This window comes from Mytilus californianus, unplaced genomic scaffold (assembly GCF_021869535.1).
Source record: "Mytilus californianus isolate M0D057914Y unplaced genomic scaffold, xbMytCali1.0.p SCAF_3, whole genome shotgun sequence".
Classification (NCBI taxonomy): Eukaryota; Metazoa; Mollusca; class Bivalvia; order Mytilida; family Mytilidae; genus Mytilus; species Mytilus californianus.
The window spans coordinates 114,427,048-114,449,869 of NW_026262679.1; the positions used below are offsets into that span (position 1 = coordinate 114,427,048).

Consider the following 22,822-nt stretch of genomic DNA (forward strand, 5'->3'; position numbering starts at 1 on the left):
AAGAACAGACGTCTTGCTGTTTAATGAATGTATTGAGAAAGCTAAAGGAAGTACGTCAACGATAGCGGCGCGCTATACTGTATGTCTAGTAAGCGTACTTCACAACAACCTTTACTCCCATAGATAATGAATGCAAGGAGCTGGTGTTTGATATTCGTAATGATGTACAATCAATTTCCAATGGGTTTTTTTTCACATCATGCTCATGTTTTTGAAAAAGGCCTTTAATCTTAACCAACATAACTTAATCCTAACTGCTCTATAAGATAAGGAGATGGGATATGATTTCTAATGAGACAACTAGCAAACAGAGTCCAAATGAAGCGGATTTCAGAGACTATGAGTTAACATACGGCCTTCAACAATGAGCTAATCTCATAACGTATATTCAGCTATAAAATGCCTCGACATGATAAAGTGTGAAATAATTTAAACAAAAACACCGACGACCTGATTCATGACAAAACAATAGACGAAAACAAATAGGACAGATAGCAACCATCGACATCTATGTGTCATTCTTTATCATATATAATCATATTATAAATGCTTACATATGGCTTAAAACAACTTGATTTAGTGAATTTTTATTGTTAACTGTTTTTACTATCAAAAGAATGAGTGACGAGCACATTCCTAAAATATGGAACTTTAAGTGCATCCTCTTCGAAAAATAATTCATTCATTTTGATTCAGTAATATCTTGCAAAAAAAATGCAAAATAAAAATGCTAATTTCAAAATACAATATTTTATCAAAACTATATCGATAACTTCAATGAATAGCATTGGATAACAGTTATAACAAATCAAATAAGAATAACGTTTTAGGTCTAGTATATTGTAAACATTTGCATATTCATATTCCTATTCTATTAACTAGTCCATAAATAAACTCATCAGATATACCAGGATTAAAATTTTGTACGCCAGACGCTAATTTTGTCTACAAAAGACTCATCAATGATGCTCGAATAAAATAAGGTTTAAAAGGCCAAATAAAATACGAAGTTGAAGAGTATTGAGGACCCAAAATTCCAATAGGTTTTGTTTTGCCAAATACAGCTAAGGTTATTTATTCCTGGAGTAAAACATCCTTAGTATTTCGAAAAATTAAAAGTTTTGTAATCAGTAAATTTATAATTATGACCATAACAATGATTATTCATGTCAACACAGAAGTATGGTACAAAAAAAACTGGAAATATTTGAAATGCTTTACCATAAAAAAAATAAGATCTTAGATTTTGGGCAATATCAAGTATGCGGAATCAGAGTACTGCAGTTTCCGTAAAAATAATTATATGGAAAATGAAAGCTTATACAATATTGCTGATTACTGAATTGGTGATACCCTAGGGGGAAAACCTCCACCAGCAGTGGCATCCATGTTGACATTGTGAGTGAACAACAGGGGACATTGGCCATAACTTTCGTAATACAATTTCTAAAAAAAAAAGCAGAAATATTTTGACGTAGTTTTTTGTATTGTAAATTAAACAATCCCATGCTTTCATTTTCCTTATAACCATTTTTTTCGGAAATTTCAGTACTCTGATTCCGCGTACTTGATTTTATCCGAAATCTAAGATCTTAAATTGTTTTTTATGATAAAGCATTTTAAATAGTTCCTGTTTTTTGGGGGTTTTATTTTGCACCACATGTAAAGATATGCAAGTTTGAACTCAAGGATCATTTCAATACGATTCATTATATTTAAATGGAAAATCTTTTTGAACAAAATATAACAATGCATTACACATTGCGATATGAATATTTGTTTTATTATATACAGGCTAACCCAGTACACTTCAGATACAAAAGTCAGATCATTTATTATATTCTATTGTTTCTCGCAGGGTATTTAATGTGTTATATTCTAAGCCGATTCATATTGTTTGAAGAAAACTCGATAAACAAGAAGAAAATATTTTATGGAATATATTTTGCTTATATAGTGAAAGGTAATATTTTTCTTGTTCGAAATTGGTACCGTTAATGTTATCAAATGATGAATGCATATGTTTGTTAGTTTGCTCGTGCAGCGAATGTTTCTTTTGAGTCACCACAGGCTAGTAATACATGTATCATATGTCTCTGTTGTCCCCCAATAAATCATTTTATTTTATCATTGGCATCATAAATTACAGGCATGATTTTAACGGTAAAGGAGTAGGTCCGGTAAGGGCCGATTTTGGCCTCAAATTTCAGGTTCATCTGACGAAAGATTTTTGACACTTTTTAAACACTTAAGTGTCTATTTCAGTTGATTCAATTAGTTCATGTGAAAGATTTTAACTGATTAAGTCATTAAAAACGCTCCGATTCTAGCTTAAATATGAAAAATCTATCAAATATGCCAAAAAATGTCACTTTTCAGATGGTTTTTGTCAAAAATGAAAATGGCCGCATCCGTGTTCATCCTCAACCTTTATATATGTTATGTATTATCATCAAATACAACTTACATTTCAATATTAAGAATGAACACAAATGCGGCCACTTTCATTTAAGACGAAAACCGTCTAAAATTTAACTAAAATGTTAAAATTGTGAAGATTTCAGTAACTTTGCACGAATTAATGATGCTAGTTCCCGATATATGGGCATTGTATTTTCAAAAACAGCCCATATTTACGTAGCAGACGCATTCTTCTTTCCAATAAATAACTAAAAGTTTACATTTTAACAATTTTGTAAAACTGCTATATTTTGGGGCCAAAAAGAGGTCTTACCGGGCCTACTCCTTTCCAGTTCATTAATTAGTTAACACTAAAATAGGCCCTTTTTATGATATTTAATTGTCTAATCTTATGCTTTCCAAATATTTGGTGCCAAGGAATAATAATGTAAACATGATTAAAAAGAAAAAGAAATACCTGATGAAGCATATTCTTGAAAAGAAACATGTTTCATGTTCATTAGACATCGTATAAGATATCTAATGTCGATGATGACTTTGGTGCGATTGAAAGAAAAGAAAGTTTGTGCGGCAATCTTTCTAATTACTCCTGGTACCTCAATATAGAAGACGCGAGACTTTCTGAATATACTAATAGTTCATCAATTGTCTTTGAATATAATAATGTTCCTTCAATTGTCTCTGAATATAATAATAGTTCATCAATTGCCAATTTGTAATGTCCAATAGATTAATCAATTGTTTAATGTCCGTGATTCCAAGATTACAATGCAGAATATTTTCTCAAGCGAAAACTTGTGTTGTTTTTACGAAATAGAAATGTTTCTGGAATAATTAAAAATTGTCTTTTTCACTTCAATTTGTTTCGATTATTTTTTCTTTCTGTAAACAGTTTATAACCAGAAAGGTAGACTTGAACGTTGCTATAGTATAAACTTAAGGTTCTCGCCCTATTTCACTGAAACGGTTTTACCTGAGGTTCACTAGGCAAAAGTGCAATAGTGTAATCTAAGTTGATTATCAATAATTTCATATTTGCTCGTTGGTTATGATTACAAAAGTTTTATTTTTGTAACAAAGCAAAAAATTGTAGTTTTGCAACAAAAAAACTCAATTCGTGAGCATGCTATAATGCTCGTAACTGAAAATGATTAAATTTATAACTGAATTCTGTGAATATCGTACGTGAAGCTAGAGGTAAATTTTTGACAGAGATACATCTTATCATTATTTGTTTTATTAGAAAGTTTCGTTTTATTTTCTTCATCGGAAAACGAGAACGAAACAAGTAGCTATTCATTTTATGATATACTTCCTGTTAAAAAAAGATGAAAGTTCTAGGATTACTCGAAGTTTCCTTTATACAGGAATATTCAATTTAGGCCGAAGAAAAAAAATATTGAAATTTAAATTTATTAAAATATCAGAGATAATTAAAGCTAATTATGAGTATGAATTTCCCTTTGGTTCCTTTCGTCTCTCTTTTACATTAATCTCATCATTCTGTAATTTGCATAATATATTATTTTTTGTCAACATTTTAGGACTGATTTTTTTCATTACAAGGATACATGTTGGTCAAACGTACATTTTTCTGGTGGAGTTAGACCTAAAATAGAGGCGAAAGATACAAAAGGGACATTCAAACTCATAAGTCGAAAATAAACTGACAACGCCATGGCAAAAAAAGTATTCTTCATCAGAAAAAATAATTTATCAAATTTGTATTCATTTCTCGTTGAAATGAAACAAGGAACAATTTCATTATTTTCAGTAAAACTTTCTTTCCTATGGTTATTAAGATGTATACAAATAGATAAAAACTGAAATTCATCATCCACATCTATTTTACATAGGGGACACATTCTTTATTTTCTAAAGCTGTTTTATATTATCAATTTGACAAAAAAATATAAAAAAATACCTAATTCCAAGGCAATTTCAAAAAGGGGGAAGTCCATAAAAACTGACAAAATCAATGGCAATATATCAACGGAACAGATAAAAAAACAACTGCCATAGTCTTGACTTGGTAGAAGCATTTTCCGAAGAAAATAGTGCGACCATTATTTATAGCTCCGTTATATTGTCAAAGTTGGGGAGGCAATACACATTATACAAACAATAGGCACACCAATTTGCTCTGATTCATAATGGTTATCCCTGCATTTGAATTTGTAAACATTCTGATTTGATAAGTAAATGTACATATTTCGAAGTGAGCAAAATAAAGCATGAATACTTAATAATCATGAAGTATTGATAAAATGTGATAACGACTGGATTTTCAAAAATCTTATTCAGATAAAAGAAAGATTGGAGAACATGTCAGCTGACAGAGCAGAATCATTACGCTTTTATAATTATTTACGCAATAAGATTGGCACTGAGAAGATTGTGAAAGCGAGGCGATTAGCATTTATAATAAATGATGCTGGAGCTCAATCCGATTTTCCACAAATAGGCAGCGGAAGTAGAGGCGAGGGTCTCGATTTAAAAGGTAGCGATATTGATTTAATGTACATTGATTCTTACTTCATAGTTCATGAATCCGAAAAAGATGTCGTAAAGGGAAGGAAGGTTCCTTTGGTAATGGATACATTGGACACACAACCATGTTTTACCCGCCTACGGGTGTTTAATGAAAAAGCTATTCCTAAGTCTTTGAAGCGTATTGTGGAAGGAAATGGCCTTCAAAAGTTTCTCTCAAACGATATATATAAACGACATCAGCTTAATTTGTTATCAGCAAACTCCCCTCCACTGATAAACATTCACGGTCCATGCTTATCAGATGACAAAGAAGACTTTGATTTTGCATTTTGCCTTAAATGTGACAAGTGGATATCCCATGCACAGCCATGGATTAACAGGTCCCGCACAACTTGGCCTTCTTCTGAGCTTACCTCAAAAATATTAGCGTGTGGTGTTTTATTTGTGCCGATTGGCTACAAAGGTTCAATAAATGAAGATATTGAATGGCGCATATCATTTTCAGTAGCCGAAAAAATGCTGATATTTTCTTTTAACCACACGCATTTACTTGTTTATTCTTTGTTGAAAATATTCCTGAAAGATATTGTAGATAAAAATGGAGATTTTAAAGGTTTGTTATGTTCATATTTCCTAAAGACGCTGATGTTTTGGATGTTAGAAGAATCCGAACCATCTACTTGGAGACCTGACAATATTATACCATGCTTTATGAACTGCTTATACAGATTAATATATTGTATAGAATACTCTACTTTATTGCATTATTTTATTCCTGAAAATAATTTGCTTTATTTGCGATTCAATTTCAACAACCGAATTAAGCTGATCGAGTTCCTTCAAAATGCATTCAAAGCAGGGATTGCGTGTTTTTCATCTTCAGAATATTTATGTAGTTATTTTACGCCTTCATTTGAAACAAAAGAATTTACTGAACAAACTAGATTAGTACAAGATCTTATACATTTTATGGCTTGTGGCCTTGGAATATATTATTGTGAAAACACATATATACTGCTAAAAAGCTTGTTACATTATTCTAGAACCAGTTTATCAAAAGACATTTTCATTTTGATTATGTCACTTGCACACCAGATTAGACCGCAGACAAAATATTTCCCGTACAAACCAAACAACAAAAGATTGTACTTCAAATACAGATGTGATCTCGGCCATCTGTTGGTTGGTGTAAATTCAGATGCAGTTTCGGGATGGCTGATGATTGCAACATTATTTCAAACTTATAAAAGACACGGAATAGCATTAAGAATTTTGAATTATGTATTGTCAAAATGCAATGACGAACATATCTATATTCCTCCGAAGCGTTCACTTGTAATTTTTAATGAAACCCATCAATCCATGCTAGATTCGATGAAACAAGAAAAGATCATCACAATTTTGAAGGCAGTGACAAGCAGTGATCTTCACTTTTACCTTAGATCGTCGATTATTCCTACAGAATTACAACTGGATGTAATCAAATATGTTACTCCTTTTCCACACTTATCATATGCTTATTTCCTCAAGTTCCTATGCTTTTTTCATCTCAATGACCTCCCAAAGTGCAAAGATTCTATAAACCAGATACGTTTGGCAATATACCGGACCGTGAATAGTGATAATGGTGTGTTTCTACATCTTTTGAAATCATTGGTTTGTTATGGAGTTGCTTATCAAATGATAGGAGAATTGGATTTCTCTAGACATGTTTTTCAGATGGTAGCTAATATTGATAGGGAACATAAAACCAGTGCTTTATTACGACTGTCACATTTGAGTGCACTCTGATTGAGCATTCCGATAGAAATCTATCGCCATATACAAATTATAAAGCATGGCAGAATACTCGTGGATAATAGCCGCTAGCAAACTCAATATTATGATTTGAGTAGCCGCCGCCGCCACACCGAACACGTTTGAGTTGTGACTTGTGTATAATCACAACCAACAAATGTGTTACAATACGCGACTGAATAATTCGGAGTTGTGACTCAAGTATTATCACAACCAACAAATGTGTTACAATACTCGACTAAATAATTTGGAGTTATGCCTCACGTACTATCATCACTAACAAATGTGTTACAATATGCGACTGAATAATTCGGAGTTGTGACTTACGTATAATCATCACAAACAAATGTGTTACAACACGCGACTGAATAATTTGGAGTTGTGACTCACGTACTATTATCACTAACAAATGTTTTACAATATGCGACTGAATAATTTGGAGTTGTGACTTACGCATTATAGCCGCATACAGTCACATGTGTTACAGAAGGTAGCAAATAAAACTACTGCAATTGTAATACCGTATGAATTGGAAGTAGATCACATTAAATAAGTAAAAATAAGTTGGAATATTGAAAGAAACATTAAAAGAAACAAAAATGCAAAGAAAAAGGAGGTTCAGCAGAGGCGGGTGAACGGCTTTTTAAAGAGGGGCGCAATTCCCAACAATGAATATATTTTGGAAGATTTTATGCCAAAAAAAACAAATATTTTTTCTAATCAGAGGAGTGCGAGAGCACGCCCTCTTTTACAATCCCCCCCCCCCCCCCAAACCCCCCAACCCCAACCCAACCCAACCCAAACTGAATCCGAAATTGGTTCATGCCCATGTGCAAAGTTCCCATTAAAATACACTATTTTAAAAGGGAAAACCCGATTAATGGATGGGTTTGTGCAAATAATACGTTGCGATAAAATGTTTTGTACTAGAGCAAATCTTTAAGTATGTACTTATTATTACACAACGCAATAAATATATTCACTGGTTCTTATGGATATAAGGCAAAATGAACAATACAAACATTATATTATCTTACAGCCTGTCCTCTGGATGGGGCGGTCTGCCACTATTAAACAGTGCGGGCTGGTACAGTCTGTCCTCCGAGTGAGTCTGTCACTACCTTTAGAATATTGGTCCTTAATGCTCTTCAACTTCTTACTTTAATTTACCGTTTATTTTTTTTTTTATTCGAGCGCCACTGATGAGTCTTTTGAAGACAAAAAGAGCGTCTGGGGTACAAAATTATAAGCCTGGTAAGTTTTTTTTTTATGTCAGATCAATTTGTACCCAAAACAAAGTGTTCTCACAATAATCTAGCTCTTACGCAACTTATATCTAACATTGTTGATTCACTGGTCTTCTTTTTAAGAACATTGGCAGAACTCAAATGTTTTTTCTCTTTCGCTTACATATCCCTGGTCAGATACATTATTTCCTGGATAGGGGTGTTAATTAAATGTTCCCCTTACTAAACATAGAGTATCCCTTTCGAAACCGCTATAACCTTCGACCCGACCACTAACTTTCCCGCCAAACGTCGTAAGTTACATAACACCTTCGCCAGCGTGAAACATGTATTGCTACAAGAAGATTCTTCGTATTTGTAACTATAACGATCAACAAACATTACAATAATCTTCCTCTTAAAACTATGATCTTATGGGAACAGCAATAAGTCTTCATGCAGAGACATTCAGTAAATCATTCTAATTAATTTTATTTTTACTGCTCAGTATAGAATATTACATATCGTTTATGGTATTGCTAATGCACACGGCCTTCCATAACACACATGGTTTCAGGTATTATTAATACATCAGGCCTTTCATAACACAATTAGTTTCAGGAAATGATAATGCACATGACCTTCTGGCTTCGATAACACAGTTTAATGTATTGATAATGCACAAGGCCTTCCATAACACATATGGTTTCAGTTATTCCTAATGGGTAAGGCCTTTCATAACACTCAGTTTCAGGAATGGATAATGTACAAGACCTTTCTTAGCACACCTACAGGTATTGCTAATACACAAGGTACAAATTCATCAATATGACAGTTGTTTTCCATTCATTTGATGTGTTTGAGCTTTTGATATTGCCATTTGATAAAGGACTTTCCGTTTTGAATTTTCCTTGGAGTTCGGTATTTTTGTTATTTTACTTTTATCATAACACTGCTGATGCACGAGAACTTCATAACACATAGTTTCAGCTTTTGCTAATGCATAATGATTTTCAGAACACACATATGTTCCAATTGTAACTACAATCCCATTCCCTTTTCCTAGAATGTGACCTACCAAATTAGATAATACCTGGGCGTGTACTTACATGACAACATGACGGGTCCCACATGTGGAACACTTGAGATCACCAACGGTTTTTGTTGGGGTTCATGATGCTCAGTCTTTAGTTTTTTATGTTATGTTTTGTATACTGTTGTTTGTCTTTTGGTCTTTTTCGTTTTTGCCATGGCATTGTCAGTTTATTTTCGATTAATGAGTTTGAATGTCTCTTTGGTATCTTTCGTCTTTCTTTATATTTAGGTATGGTGTGGACAAAAAAGAACATTAAAATAGCACTATTGATGATAATTGCATTAACTGCAGGTCTTTAGAAGGATAAACACTTTTTCAGTAGATGAAATGAGCTAAATGTGAATCAATGATAGCAAGTCCCCTAATTTGCACAAATTTTTCGTGTAAATTGCAATTTCATATCTCAACCAAATAACCTTCCCTTGTTACATGTTTCACCAGTTATGTTTTATTCTTAGAAACAGAAGAAATTACCAAATAAAGATACATCTAATAAGGTTTATCAATTATCCTTGTAGGACATGGGACCAACAAATAGACTTGAAACTAAGATCTTTAATGTCTTCAAAAATTAATCTAAAAAGGTTGTTTTGGGGGCATTTTGTAAGTTGAAACATAGGTATACTATTATTATAATTAATTGGTTATTGATTTTGAAAACAATTATCATGGTTATATGACAATGAAGTTTAAATTTGAAGAGTATTTAATTCAATCTTAATTTAATATTTTACAGAAAAGGGCATTGACTATATGTACTTTTTCAACATAAACAAATTAAAAAAAACTTCTTTTATTGAAATGGGGATTCATTCTTAATTGTAAAAATACACTTCCTGTATTCAAATGACTAATATTGTCAAAAGACATTTGATGGGGAATAAATCAAATAAAATGCTTCATGTAGCGCAGCCTGATATAACCGCAGAGGTCGAACCCTGAACAGTTGGTACAAGTTTGGACACAATATTCAAGCTTGATAATGTCTGAATTTGGACTGTGATCAAATTTTTAACATAATATAGGTTTCATACACAAAATAAATGTGGTCAAAGATCTTGAAAATTTTAAATGGGACATTTAATTTACCTAGTATGGTCTGATATCCAAAATCTAACAACATGGTTAGATTCAGCATATCAAAAAACACCAAAAATTTAATTTTAGTTGAAATCAAACAAAGTTTAATTTTGGACCCTTCAAACCTTAATATAGACTAATTTGAAAACAGGGCCCAAAATAAAAAAATCTAAATGCACAATAAGATTCAGCATATCATAGGGCCGCAATAATTCAGTTTTTGATGAAATCAAACAAAGTTTAATTTTTGACCCTTTGGACCTCAATTTAAAAATGGGGCCAAATATCCAAAATAGTAATACAAGTTTAGAACCCCCAAAAATTAAAGACTTAAAAAATCTCCCCCAAACTTTTAGACCCCCCACCCCCAATTTTTTTTAAAATTTTGAAGATTATTTTCTTTTCAGCAAAAATGTACAATTTCAAAGAGTTCCATAAATTTTAACACAAGTTATTGTCTGGATACTAAGCTAATTTCTAAACATTTGGGGAAATTACCCCCAAACTCAATCCCAGCCTTCCCTTTGTGGTATGGAACCTTGTAGTACAATTTCAGAGAGATCCATACACTTAAACACAAGTAATTCATTGTCTGCAAACTAGAAAAATGCTTGTTTTTTGGCTCCTTTTTTGCCCCTAATTCCTGAACGTTTAAGGCAATTACCCTAAAACTCAATCCCAGCCTTCCCTTTGTGATATGGAACCTTGTACAATTTCAGAGAGATACATACACTTACACACAAGGTACTGTCTGGAAACTACAAAAATGCTTGTTTTTGGCCCCTTTTTGGCCCCTAATTCCTAAACTGTTAGTATCATAACCCCCAAAAACAATCCCAACCTTCCTTTTGTGGTATTGAACCTTCTGGTAAAATTTCATAGAGATCCATTCACTTAAACTAAAGTTATTATCCGGAAACCAAAAGTGTCTTCAGATGACGACGACATGATAGCATTATACAAACGCAAATTTTTTGCGGTCGTATAAAAAATATCGGATTACTTAGGTTAAGAGTATTGAAATTTTACTTACGGTTTCAAGCCAATCACTGATAAGTGTAACCTAAATTATTGATTAATTACAGATGAGGATTGCACAGATTTATCAAGTAAAATATAGACCTTACTTGAATACCTTTTTTATATCTAGATTTCATATTTTGTCTTTTCTTTTGAAAAAAATATATCTTGCTAATCCTTAATCATTTATCTTTCAGACATAATTTATAGAATCACTTTATGTAGTGTAGATGAAAAGTTTTAATCAGCAATGAATAAATCTATCATTTCTATATACATGTATATACATTTGTGTATTCAATAATGAGGTCAAGTATTTGTGTATTGAGATGTATAATGAAGGGTCTGTTTAATTATGTAAGACTGAGGATGATTAGTAATTTGGTTAATATGATTGGCATTAAAGGAGGTGGGACATTGTAATTAGGCCCCACCTTGTCTCTGATTGTTTAGTGAGCATGACAGTTGTCAATCAAACAGGTATTGTATCATTACTCTTACCTAATTAAAATGAAAAAAAGCCTTACATACTTCAATGACTTGCTCCAAAGATATAACACAAGCTTTTCACTGTTCATATGTGCACAGACATGAGAACTATATAGAACTATATTTTAGTGTGTATACATTTTGTAAATTTAGTAGCTAACCTGTGTTACATTTTGTACTTCTTGTTTGGGAGGCCGGTGCCTTAGGAAAGATAGTTCCAAGTTTGGGAGGCCGGTGCCTTAGGAAAGATAGTTCCAATCATTCCAAAAATGAGGACATCAATATATCAAAGTTTCATAGAAACTCACTTTTTCCATAGTTTCTTTACAATTCTAAAATTTACCAACTTTCTATTTTAGTAATTGTGTTGATAGCAGTAAGGTTCATCAACTACTATTCTTAACAGAATAGTGCCATTTACTCAGTTTGATAGCAATGGAATTTTACAATATTTTCCAAACTTTATTATGGAACATTTTTGCCAAATTTCAGCAGTGTTTAATAACATTAACAGTTGGAATCATAAACCATAATTGTTTAAGAGTAAAAACATGCTGTTTAGACAAAGTTTTGTGGCAATTAACATCAATTAGACATGCTTTATTATAACTTGATCAATGAATTTGATTATTGATTTTGGTTATCAAAATTTCTTTTTTCTGTAAATTTGGAAGCCATACCTGATGGTAGAAGGGGTCATCAACCAGAACTCTTAGATAACACCAATCATTTATCTAAAATTTGATTTCAGTTTTCAAACCTATGAAACAGCTAGACAAATTACCAAGTGTTAATTGAAAATGGAAACATGTATTGCAAGCATCTTTCAACAATACATCGCTGTAATATAGCCATTTTGTGCTGAAGCGGCATAAGAAAACATCAATTAATCATTCAAAAATACATTTTTCTATTCTCAAAATTGAAGCAAATTGCTGTCTCTGTCCTGTATTGCATATAAGCCTGAATATATTTCAATGTAAAAATAAAACTAAAGGTGTATCAAAATAATGTTTATTAACAAAAAGGCAAAACATTAAAAAAAAAAGATCATATAAAATAGCATACCATTATATGGTATGTATGACTTGTTGAAAGTCTTAATATAACAAAATCATCTAAATATCTTTCATACAGTTGAGGATATCATTTTACATGGGGTTTTTACTTTTGTAACTTTCACAACTTAAGTGGTGCAAACTGTAGTGCTTCAGGTATATATATTGACAATACTGTCATCCAGCAAGAAATCTTACTTTTCCTTCATCAGCACTTTAGAAAAATGTGAACTGTGTCGGATAGAAATCGACCTTATGCAAATGAATATCAATACATCTGTTAACTTATTTCGGGCTGAAAAAATCTATATGCAGTCTTAAACTGTTCGAAAATTGAGCTGTTATAAGAACCCTACAAAACAGACCAAAGTTCATCTTTTATTTCGTATTTGAATGTTCCAAAATCGATGAAAGTCTTATACATGTACATGTATACATGCACTTGCATAAGGTCGGTTTCTATCCAATGCAGCTCATGTGTTGATTCACTACACCTAAAACATGCTTGAACTTTTAAATTGTATATCAAAATATATATAATTTTATGAATGGTGTGTGTCCAAAGCACTTTTTGAAATAATACAAGAGGATGAATTTTTTTTTTTTTGAGGGGGGGTTCAGAAAAGTAAACTTGTGTACTTAAATTATGTATAATGGACATTATCATGTGTTGACTACTGTGTGATTTCTAATTGGAAACAAACATTTCTAAATATTAATCAATTACTCATACCTTGTATGTTATGTATTTAATTAATAAATTTCTTAATATGCATTTGTTTAGTCTTCTGTTTTTAACTTTGTTTTAGAAAGGCCCTTAAAATTCATTAAATTAGATTTGGTTATTTTATTTAAATTTACAAATCAAATCATTATGAAATTTGCATATGCCCCTGCAATCAGGAAAGTTCAAACGATCCTAAAAAGAGGTTGATATCAATTGACACAAAATAATCACAGTTATAACATCTATGACAATGGATACACAATGATGATAATAATTATGATGGTTGACAATACTGAAATCCGTGACGATGACACAAGTGTTGACATAAGCCTAACTGATTAAAATCTGATTCAGTCAACAAATACTAAAGCACAAGACTCCTAAAAGATACCAGTGCTAAAAAGATGTTTTCCTTTTTATCCAGCAGATGTGACTTGAAAAGCACAATATTTGTGTAATGCAAGCTGGAAATTAGCAGTTTGATTATCAACTCAAACATTATCATGTAAGTCTGTTGCACTTATTGCTATAAACCTTCATTTCATTCTTGTTTCACTTTAGCTTTTTGACTTTTAATCCATTTGAATGCCTTGTACAATGAAGCTATCACAGGTAAACTTATTGGTAGAAACAATGGAATGTATATTGCAAATCTGAAAATATAAAAAAAAAATCATCCACCAATAGCTAGATGAACTTTCTGAAGAAATAAAAATGTGCCCAAATCCCTTAAAAATTTTAAATCAAATAAACTCACTAGTCAAAAAGAGGAGACAACCTGTCCACTTTTGAAATTTAGCATTGTTAGTGTTCAAATGTTAGCAGTAAGAGACAACAAGCATGCCAGTTCTTGTATAATCCATTCAAACTGTTCAACCATTGTACCTCACTGGGATGTATTTCAAAGAACTTAAAATTTTGCAGATTTAAACTGTAAAATGCATGCATGATAGCATAATTGTAAGCAAGTACTGTGAAAGTTCTTTTATTTGTGGGTATCAATATTCGTAGTTTGAGTAAAAGTTACATGTTCTTGGGTTCTTAAATTCGTGGATTTTATTATCTGAAAAAAATCAAGTGAAGAATTTGAAGTCATCAAAAACAAAGATTCTTGAAAACAATCATTTGCTGTTTTATAATGATTTGTGGGATATTGTAAAATAAGGAGTTCATTTTCACTTACTTGTTGATCTTTCATTACTGACAACATTCATCAATTTTTTTACAAAATGATTGTCTTCGGAAATATAAGCTGATTCATCTATGCTTACAAATTGTATCGATTGAAAGAAATTGCAAAGTAAACATTTCAATTATTCCAAACGTGTAATCAGAAGTTACAATACTAATTAACCCAAAATCCAATGATCAACAGATTAACTATTATCAAAGGTGTAATTTGGGCCATAAACATGTCACTTAAAGAAAACAGTTACATAAAAAATGCTACAAATGTACTTTGAAGAATTTTAGAATGAATTCTTATGAAATAAAAAGAAAACCAAATATGAAATTATTTTTTTATGAGAATTATGAGGAGATAAAATGAACACTTCATCATCACATCATCACTGGAAGTCTGACTTTCATGGATCAAAACTAATTTTCATGAGAATTAAAATTTCAAAGGTTAAAGTCGTACAGTTTAGGTTTAATAAAGATTAAATGGATAAAATCCTGTCTGAAGTTATAAAATTATATATATAGTTCATATTGCTTTGCTGATATTCAATGTATTTTCTAGATTATACGCCCATATCTATGAAGTTAAACCTTAACATGGGGATCTTTCCATGTCTTGATTTGGACAACAGTAGTTATACTTCCTTGGACACTTAAATTCTTGGATAAAGCCATCAGGAATACTACAAAAACTGGTACCCCACAAATAAAAGTACTTTCACAGTAAATTATTATCATTATAAATCCTCAATGTGAAACAGAAACTGTATTACATGCCTTGATAGCCATACCTATACTAATATATTCTCATAACAGAAATTCAATCTGTCAAAACAGAATATTTAATGCAGTCTGATATTATCAAAGACTTGGATTTTCAGTGAGTGAATTATCAATTAAAGAATAATACATGTCTATAGGACATCATCACATTTCCGTGTTCAGTGAACCATGAAATCTAGATCAAAACCCTATCTGGTATATGTATTAAACAGTTCACCTAATAATGCACATTTGTACTAAGTTCAAGTTGATATGATCACAAACAACCTTAAACCTGTTACAGGACAAACAGAAGGGCCTACTAACAGAAGGATGGACAGACAGAATGATGCAACGATAGGAAAAATTATACCCCTCTAGTAATGTAGGCAGGCATAGGAAGATATGTTAAAAAGTGTCAAGTAAAGGAGCTGAGCTAATTTTGATAAAAACTGCAAAAGTTAATGTTTACTTTTTTTTCTGAGCTTTCCTAGTTCAAAATTCATTTATTCATGTGTTACAACTTGATTTTTAGCTCACCTGGCCCAAAGGGCCAAGTGAGCTTTTCTCATCACTTGGCGTCCATCGTCCGTCGTCGTCCGTCGTCATTAACTTTTTACATTTTGAACTTCTTCTAGAGAACCACCAAACATGCCACCTTATGAGGTGCTGACCAAGTGTTGTTACTTTGTAGCCGATCCATCATCCAAGATGGCCGCCAGCAGGGGACTTCGTTTAACATAGGACCGTATGGACAATACATACAAATGTCATCTTTTAGAGAACCACTGAATGGAATGAAACCAAACATGGCATGAATGTTCCTTATGAGTTGCTGACCAAGTGTTGCTACTTTGAAGCCAATCCATCATCCAAGATGGCCGCCAGCTGCAGACTTCATTTAACATAGGACCCTATGGACAATACATACAAATGTCTTCTTTTAGAGAACCACTGAATGGAATGAAACCAAACATGGCATGAATGTTCCTTATGAGGTGCTGACCAAGTGTTGTTACTTTGAAGCTGATCCATTATCCAAGACGGCTGCCAGCAGGGGACTTCGTTTAACATAGGACCCTATGGACAATACATACAAATGTCTTCTTTTAGAGAACCACTTAATGGAATGAAACAAAACATGGCATGAATGTTCCTTATGAGGTGCTGACCAAGTGTTGCTACTTTGAAGCCGATCCATCATCCAAGATGGCCGCCAGCGGGGGACTTCGTTTAACATAGGACCCTATGGACAATACATACAAATGTCTTCTTTTAGAGAACCACTGAATGGAATGAAACAAAACATGGCATGAATGTTCCTTATGAGGTGTTGACCAAGTGTTGTTACTTTGAAGCCAATCCATCATCCAAGATGGCCGCCAGCGGGGGACTTAGTTTAACATAGGACCCTATGGGAAATACATACAAATGTCTTCTTTTAGAGAACCACTGAATGGAATGAAACAAAACATGGCATGAATGTTCCTTATGAGGTGTTGACCAAGTGTTGTTACTTTGAAGCCAATCCATCATCCAAGATGGCCGCCAGCGGGGGACTTAGTTTAACATAGGACCCTATGGGAAATACATACAAATGGTTTTTTTTTAGATAACCACTGAATGGAATGAAACAAAACATGGCATGAATGTTCATAATGAGGTGCTGGCCAAGTGTTGTTACGTTGTAGCCAATCAGTCATCCATGATGGCTGCCAGTGGGGAACTTAGTTTAACATAAGACCCTACGGGAAATACAACAAATGTCTTCTTTTAAAGAACCACTGAATGGAATGAAACCAAACATGGTATGAATGTTCCTTATGAGGTGCTGACCAAGTGTTGTTACTTTGTAGCAAATCCATCAACCAAGATGCCTGCCAATGCAGACTTAGTTTAACAAAGGACCCTACAGGCAATATATACAAATGTCTTCTAGAAAACCGCCTAATGGATTGAAACCAAACATGGTATGAATGTTTTTTTGAGAAGCTGACCAAGTGTTGTTACTTTGTAGCTGATTTGTCATTGTCCTTATAAAGTCATTTTCTACAATTTCAATGAATTTATTGGTAATTTCTCTAAAATTTACAAAAGTCTTCTGCTTTTGATTAAATTACGGGGCCACTATTAAACCAAATTTGGCTTCAATCATTATTAGGGTATATGTTATAATTTTAATCTATTTTTACTTGATTTCCAAAACCAACATAAAATCAGGTGAGCGACACAGGCTCTTGGGAGCCTCTAGTTAGCATTACTTATGATGGTTAACAATAAAACTTCTCAGCTATCTATGAAGGGCTTCATGTTTCCAAAAATATTAAACTATTTTATATCACACCTAATAACCAAAAGTTAAAATGTTGAATGTGCAAAGTTAAATAAGATATGATATACATCATATATATAATCTGGTGTTTTAATAATAATAATAATAATATCTGCTTAAAATTTATTTGGAAAAATAATAATAATAATAATAATAATAATAATAATAATAATAATATATGCTTAAAATTGATTTGGAAAAATGATAATTATAATAAAAATAATAATACATGTGTAATAATAATAATAATAATAATAATAATAATAATAATAATAATTATAATAATAATAACTGCTTAAAATTGATTTGGAAATTTTTACTTACTTTTGATCTTCAGGAAAATATAATAATTCTAGGAGTGATGGATCAAAGAAAGCTGTCTCTGAAATAAAATAAAATGGCAAGAGTTAAATATACATATATGTTAGACTGATGAGTGTAATAATTTTCATCTTTCTGCAAAGCAATTTAACCTATTTAATATTTTCTTTTGCAAATAGTCAGATATGATTACATGAAAGCTACTTATGAAGAAGGTATTATCATGAAACAAAGAATGCCCAAGGAAGAGTAGTATCTAGCGGAGCATGAAATACTGACCCTTCTAGAGCACCTGAATTCCCCCCAATTTTTATGAGGTTGGTGTTACTTAATCTTAAGTATTCTGTCTTGTGTTTTGTGGACTTGTCTATTTGTAATGTTTTTTTTTTGGCCATGGTATTGTCACATTTTCTTAGACTGATGTTTTTTTATTGCATTCATTCATGTACATAATTTCTCCAATAATTGGATAGATGGCTGTTTAACGTCCAGTGGGAAATTAAAACAATATTCAGGACGAGAACATACTCTGATTAACATTACAAAACTATTAATGCTGATTGTACATGTACTGGTTTTATATATTATCTATCTTTATTCTGCCTTGTAAATGATAAAAAGGAGAACAAAATAGATGAAGTTTTTTAAAAATTATCAATGAAAATATTACAATTATCAATACTTAATTTAAAATTAAAGCAAGAGGCTGTCAGATTGACAGCAAACCGGATTTTCCTGCATGAAATTGATATCTGCAGGTCTACTACTCAAAATTGATAAAAGATACAATCGCGAAAATCATACAACATTCAAAGTATCACAAGATTTTCATCTTCAAGTTATCGCATGGACAACACTCTAAGTATCACGTTACTTAAAGGTCTATAACTCATCAACGATATAAGCTAAAATTGTAAAATTCAAACATGACCTTCTAATAGTCACAGGAAACAATATACCTACAGGTAAATTTTAAAAGATTTCATCAAAGCGTTTTTAAGTTATTGCACAGACAACGCTCTAAGTATTACTTTTCGCTACTTAAAGGTCTACAACTGAAAAACGATAATAGTTAAAACATCGTGAAAATCAAACTTGACCTTCAAATATTAACAGGAAACGACAAATCTAAATTTGAAAAGATTTCATCAAAGCGTTTTCAAGTAATTGCACAGACATTGTTTGGCAGCTGCCCGACCAGCCGCAGTGCATCACCATATTAATAACTGATACTTTTCTTCAGAAATATGGTTAAAAACTGGTAAAATACATTTATACATTTTCAATTCGTAAAGTAATATTTAGAAATGTTGTGTACAAGTAGTCTTTTACCCTACCATATGATCACCATTTCAGGTGTTGGTTCACCATATATAAATTCAATTAGTAATAACTTTGTACAAATTATAACATGACAAACTTTTGTAAAAGTTATCAGTTCTTTGCTTGTAACATACATTTACAAGTCCTCAGTTGTATCATTATGAGAAAGAAAGCAGTGCTAAAAAGAATGTTGACATACATAAATTTGTGAGAATAACATCAAGCTGGTCAATTACTAATGATAAACTTGTATCCCCTGGTGAAATAAAGTAAGTCTCAAAGGAATGAGAACTTGTAAAATAGTCTACAAATCACAATTTGTACAAAATTACAACATGTACTCAATGTAAAATATATTAGATTTTATGTTAATACTAGAATGTTACCTGAGGCTTTAAAGGCTTGTTTTGACTTGAGGAAAGCTTTATCTAATTTTCCCTGTGCTAAATAGTTGTGACTAGCTTTAATAGCACTTACAGCTTCCTCAACCTGTAAATAATTAACAATATTTTTGTCACTAAAAGAATGATTAGTTTTAGAAGTCATATGCATAAAGCTATAGTTGACCGATCAGTCCCATAGTAACAACACTCAGCAGGTACCTTTTCTTTCATAATTTGATTCTTCTGGTACAACAATTTTTCAAAGAAAAAAATTTTCAACATATTTCCCATATGCTAAAATGCAACCAATTCATTCATAAATCCTCATTTGATTACAGGTTGGCATCATAACATCTAAGCTTAACTTACCCCGGTAATCATTTAGAGAGAAAAAGAAACATTTCCAACATAACTCCCGCAGGCTTCTTAGTGATGTGCCAATCCACATCAAATTATGAAAACTTAATCAGTAATTCACCAGGGCCTCTGTCATAAACTCTACTTTACTCAGTACTCGGAGTACAATATTTGTGCTCGAAACATCAAATCCAGTATTTTGATTGGTTGATTACTGAGTCTGATTACAAAAATTGTACTCAAAAGTTTTATGACCGCAAGGCCAGGAAGAAGGATCTTATTTAAAACAAGTTTTCAGCTGGCCATAGGTTATCTAAAAGTATCCAAATTAACGTCACATAGTAACTACCAAACAAGGAACTTTTCTATCATATTTATTTTCAGTTGGTTCAATGGGTCTCATGAAGAGTTGTAAGGTTTCTATGAAAGGTCTACTATATCTGAAGGGTAATAGCCTTAATCTGATAGGAACTAAGATATTAAACTTTATCCTAAGAAATCTCAAAGATATTTTGCCCTTCAAGGGACAGAACTTCAAAGTGTTGGACCACAGACGGATGAAACATGACAGGAACTTTTGTTTGAAATATCTTATAACCCATAAAAGTGATAACAAGATGAAAATTTAACATAGCAAAATAAAAGGACAGAATTATAAACACTAAAATCCAGCTTACACACAAATATAATTCTAAATAACTGTATGGGATTTAACATTTGAAAGAAAGCTGCAATTGTTGTATACATAGAAACATGATAAATACAAACCAGTTTTCCTATGTGATCTTGTATAACCATATTTCTAATTTTTCCTAATAACTGTGCTAAAGATCTTAATGTGGATGCTGATGTTCCTAGATTTTCTATACATCTGTATCTTAACCAGTTATCTAGTTCCTGGGAAAAAAAAAGAATATAAATATATAACTCCACAATTACACAGCATTTGTTTGTCTGTCCCAAGTCAGGAACCTTGTCGGTAGTTGTCTTACGTCATATCTTATTACAGCTCTTCTATAAAAGCATGCAAAGCAAACCTTTGATCAACTTGCTTGCTATGTTTGCTTGGATGTTTGCAAACAATAGGTAGGCGGAGTTTCAGTCTGTTTTATATATACTGGGATTTGATTGGACAATAAAAATTGACATGCAATGAAGTTAATGTTTATTGTCCAATCAAATTCCATTAACTAGTAAACAGACGGAAACAGACTACCTACCTTTTGTTTACAAACATCCAAACAAACATAGCAAGCAAGTTAATCAAAGGTTTGCTTTGCATGCTTTTATAGAAGAGTTGTAACACTTTTATCAGTTGGAGAATTTAATCTTGAAGGCAGATTTTTGAAAGTCTGTTATTTACAACTATTTAAGCTACAACCTCCTGTTTATTGTTGAAGACTGTATGTTGACCATCCTTTTTTATTTGTTTTTTTTTGTCATTGGGTTGCTGTTCCATTGACATACACCCTAAATCTTTGTTCATATAAAAAGATATTCACCAGAAAAGATTTTCAAATTCAACTGGATTCAAACTTCTATTTTTAATAATCAATTAATTTTAAAAACACAAGTAAGAATGTGTGCATCAATTTTACATTGCTTGTATAAGTTTCAATATTTCTGGGTACTGTTTTGCTATATTTATTAAATCACTTTGTGTCTCAATTATCATTCTTGGGACACCAGGTTGAGGTGATTTATTCTTTTTAATCTAACAGTTACCCTGAACTTAACATTCTTTATCATTATTGGCTAGCTCGGTTCTTTTGTTAAATCAACCATTTTATCTTAAGCTATGATTGATAAATATTGAGATGGACTATAATATCCTAGGAATAAATTTTAAACATGGATTGTCTCCCTTCAATACTATACACTTACCCATTCAGAAATAATCTTATTCTGAGGGTCAGCTATATCTACTGTATCTGCTGACTACAATTAAAAACAAGAAGGTGAAATTAAAACCCAAAATGTTAATGTTTAATAAAATACAAATGCATGTAAAGTTTACAACAAAGATACAATTTTTAATTAAACCACAAAATCAGGTACCCACAACAATAAAATACTCCTCAGTATAAAATATCCTAATTTTCAGTATCAATTATAGATGTTAATCTTTTGTAAAAAAATATGCCTGATTTTTTTCTTGATTTTTATAATCAAAACTATTATACCTTCGTGCTTTTTTCTAATTTTTGTGGTGAAAAACAAAAAGTGCAGGCACATAGTGTACGATAAAAAAAATATTCTTATATATAGAGAAAATTTGAGAAAAAAAAAACAAGGGTAATTTAAACACACATCCTAAACAGACAAATTATTGTTAGTTTAAATGCTTCATACTTACTACTGACTGAATATTAAGTAGAAGCTTAAGTTGTGTTATAAACACTTCCATTACAGATTTCATATCCATACTGACTGGGACAGGCAGAGTATCATTGGCTCCTGGGGATGGCACATTGTAGATAAAGATGCCACCCCATCGTGGACTAAGGAACGAGTTACTTTCCACTTTCACACCTGTAAAAAATATACATATTCAATTCATACAGTTGAGGGTTTTAAAATAAAGGAGTAAGTTCAGCCCCAAAATGGTCTCTGTTTCTTGCTGAAATTTCAAATTAGGATAAAATGGCAATAATCACCATGTTTTATAGTTAAAACATTGACTACATAGGAATTTTTTTTTATATAAATAGCCTATCTGACTTGAATATTTAGTTTGTTTAACCCTCATCTCTAT

The 22,822-nt window shown here is 31.9% G+C and overlaps 2 protein-coding genes across 4 annotated transcripts in view; one reads left to right on the forward strand and one right to left on the reverse strand.

Moving 5' to 3' along the window:
• The window catches only part of LOC127735875 (uncharacterized), a 125,331-nt gene that overhangs the window by 11,063 nt on the left and 91,446 nt on the right, over positions 1–22,822 (forward strand). The window contains exon 2 of one of the 2 annotated variants that reach the window (XR_007998631.1): positions 4,726–10,857. Coding sequence is in view for 1 of the 2 variants with exons in the window: in XM_052246276.1 (XP_052102236.1) it covers positions 4,747–6,705 (1,959 nt within the window). In the remaining variant the exon portion in view is untranslated. Of the gene's footprint in view, positions 1–4,725; positions 13,464–22,822 lie in introns of those variants that run through there. The other variant, XM_052246276.1, reaches the window with a different exon arrangement.
• Positions 12,621–22,822, reverse strand: part of LOC127735877 (GPI transamidase component PIG-S-like) — a 35,354-nt gene continuing 25,152 nt past the window's right edge. For both annotated transcript variants that reach the window (XM_052246279.1, XM_052246278.1), the window contains exons 11-16: positions 22,424–22,599; positions 21,952–22,005; positions 20,836–20,964; positions 19,714–19,816; positions 18,008–18,065; positions 12,621–14,060 (exon numbers count right to left, since the gene is read on the reverse strand). In XM_052246279.1, coding sequence (XP_052102239.1) covers positions 13,949–14,060; positions 18,008–18,065; positions 19,714–19,816; positions 20,836–20,964; positions 21,952–22,005; positions 22,424–22,599 — 632 coding nt within the window. In that variant the 3' untranslated portion in view covers positions 12,621–13,948. The remainder of the gene's footprint in view (positions 14,061–18,007; positions 18,066–19,713; positions 19,817–20,835; positions 20,965–21,951; positions 22,006–22,423; positions 22,600–22,822) is intronic.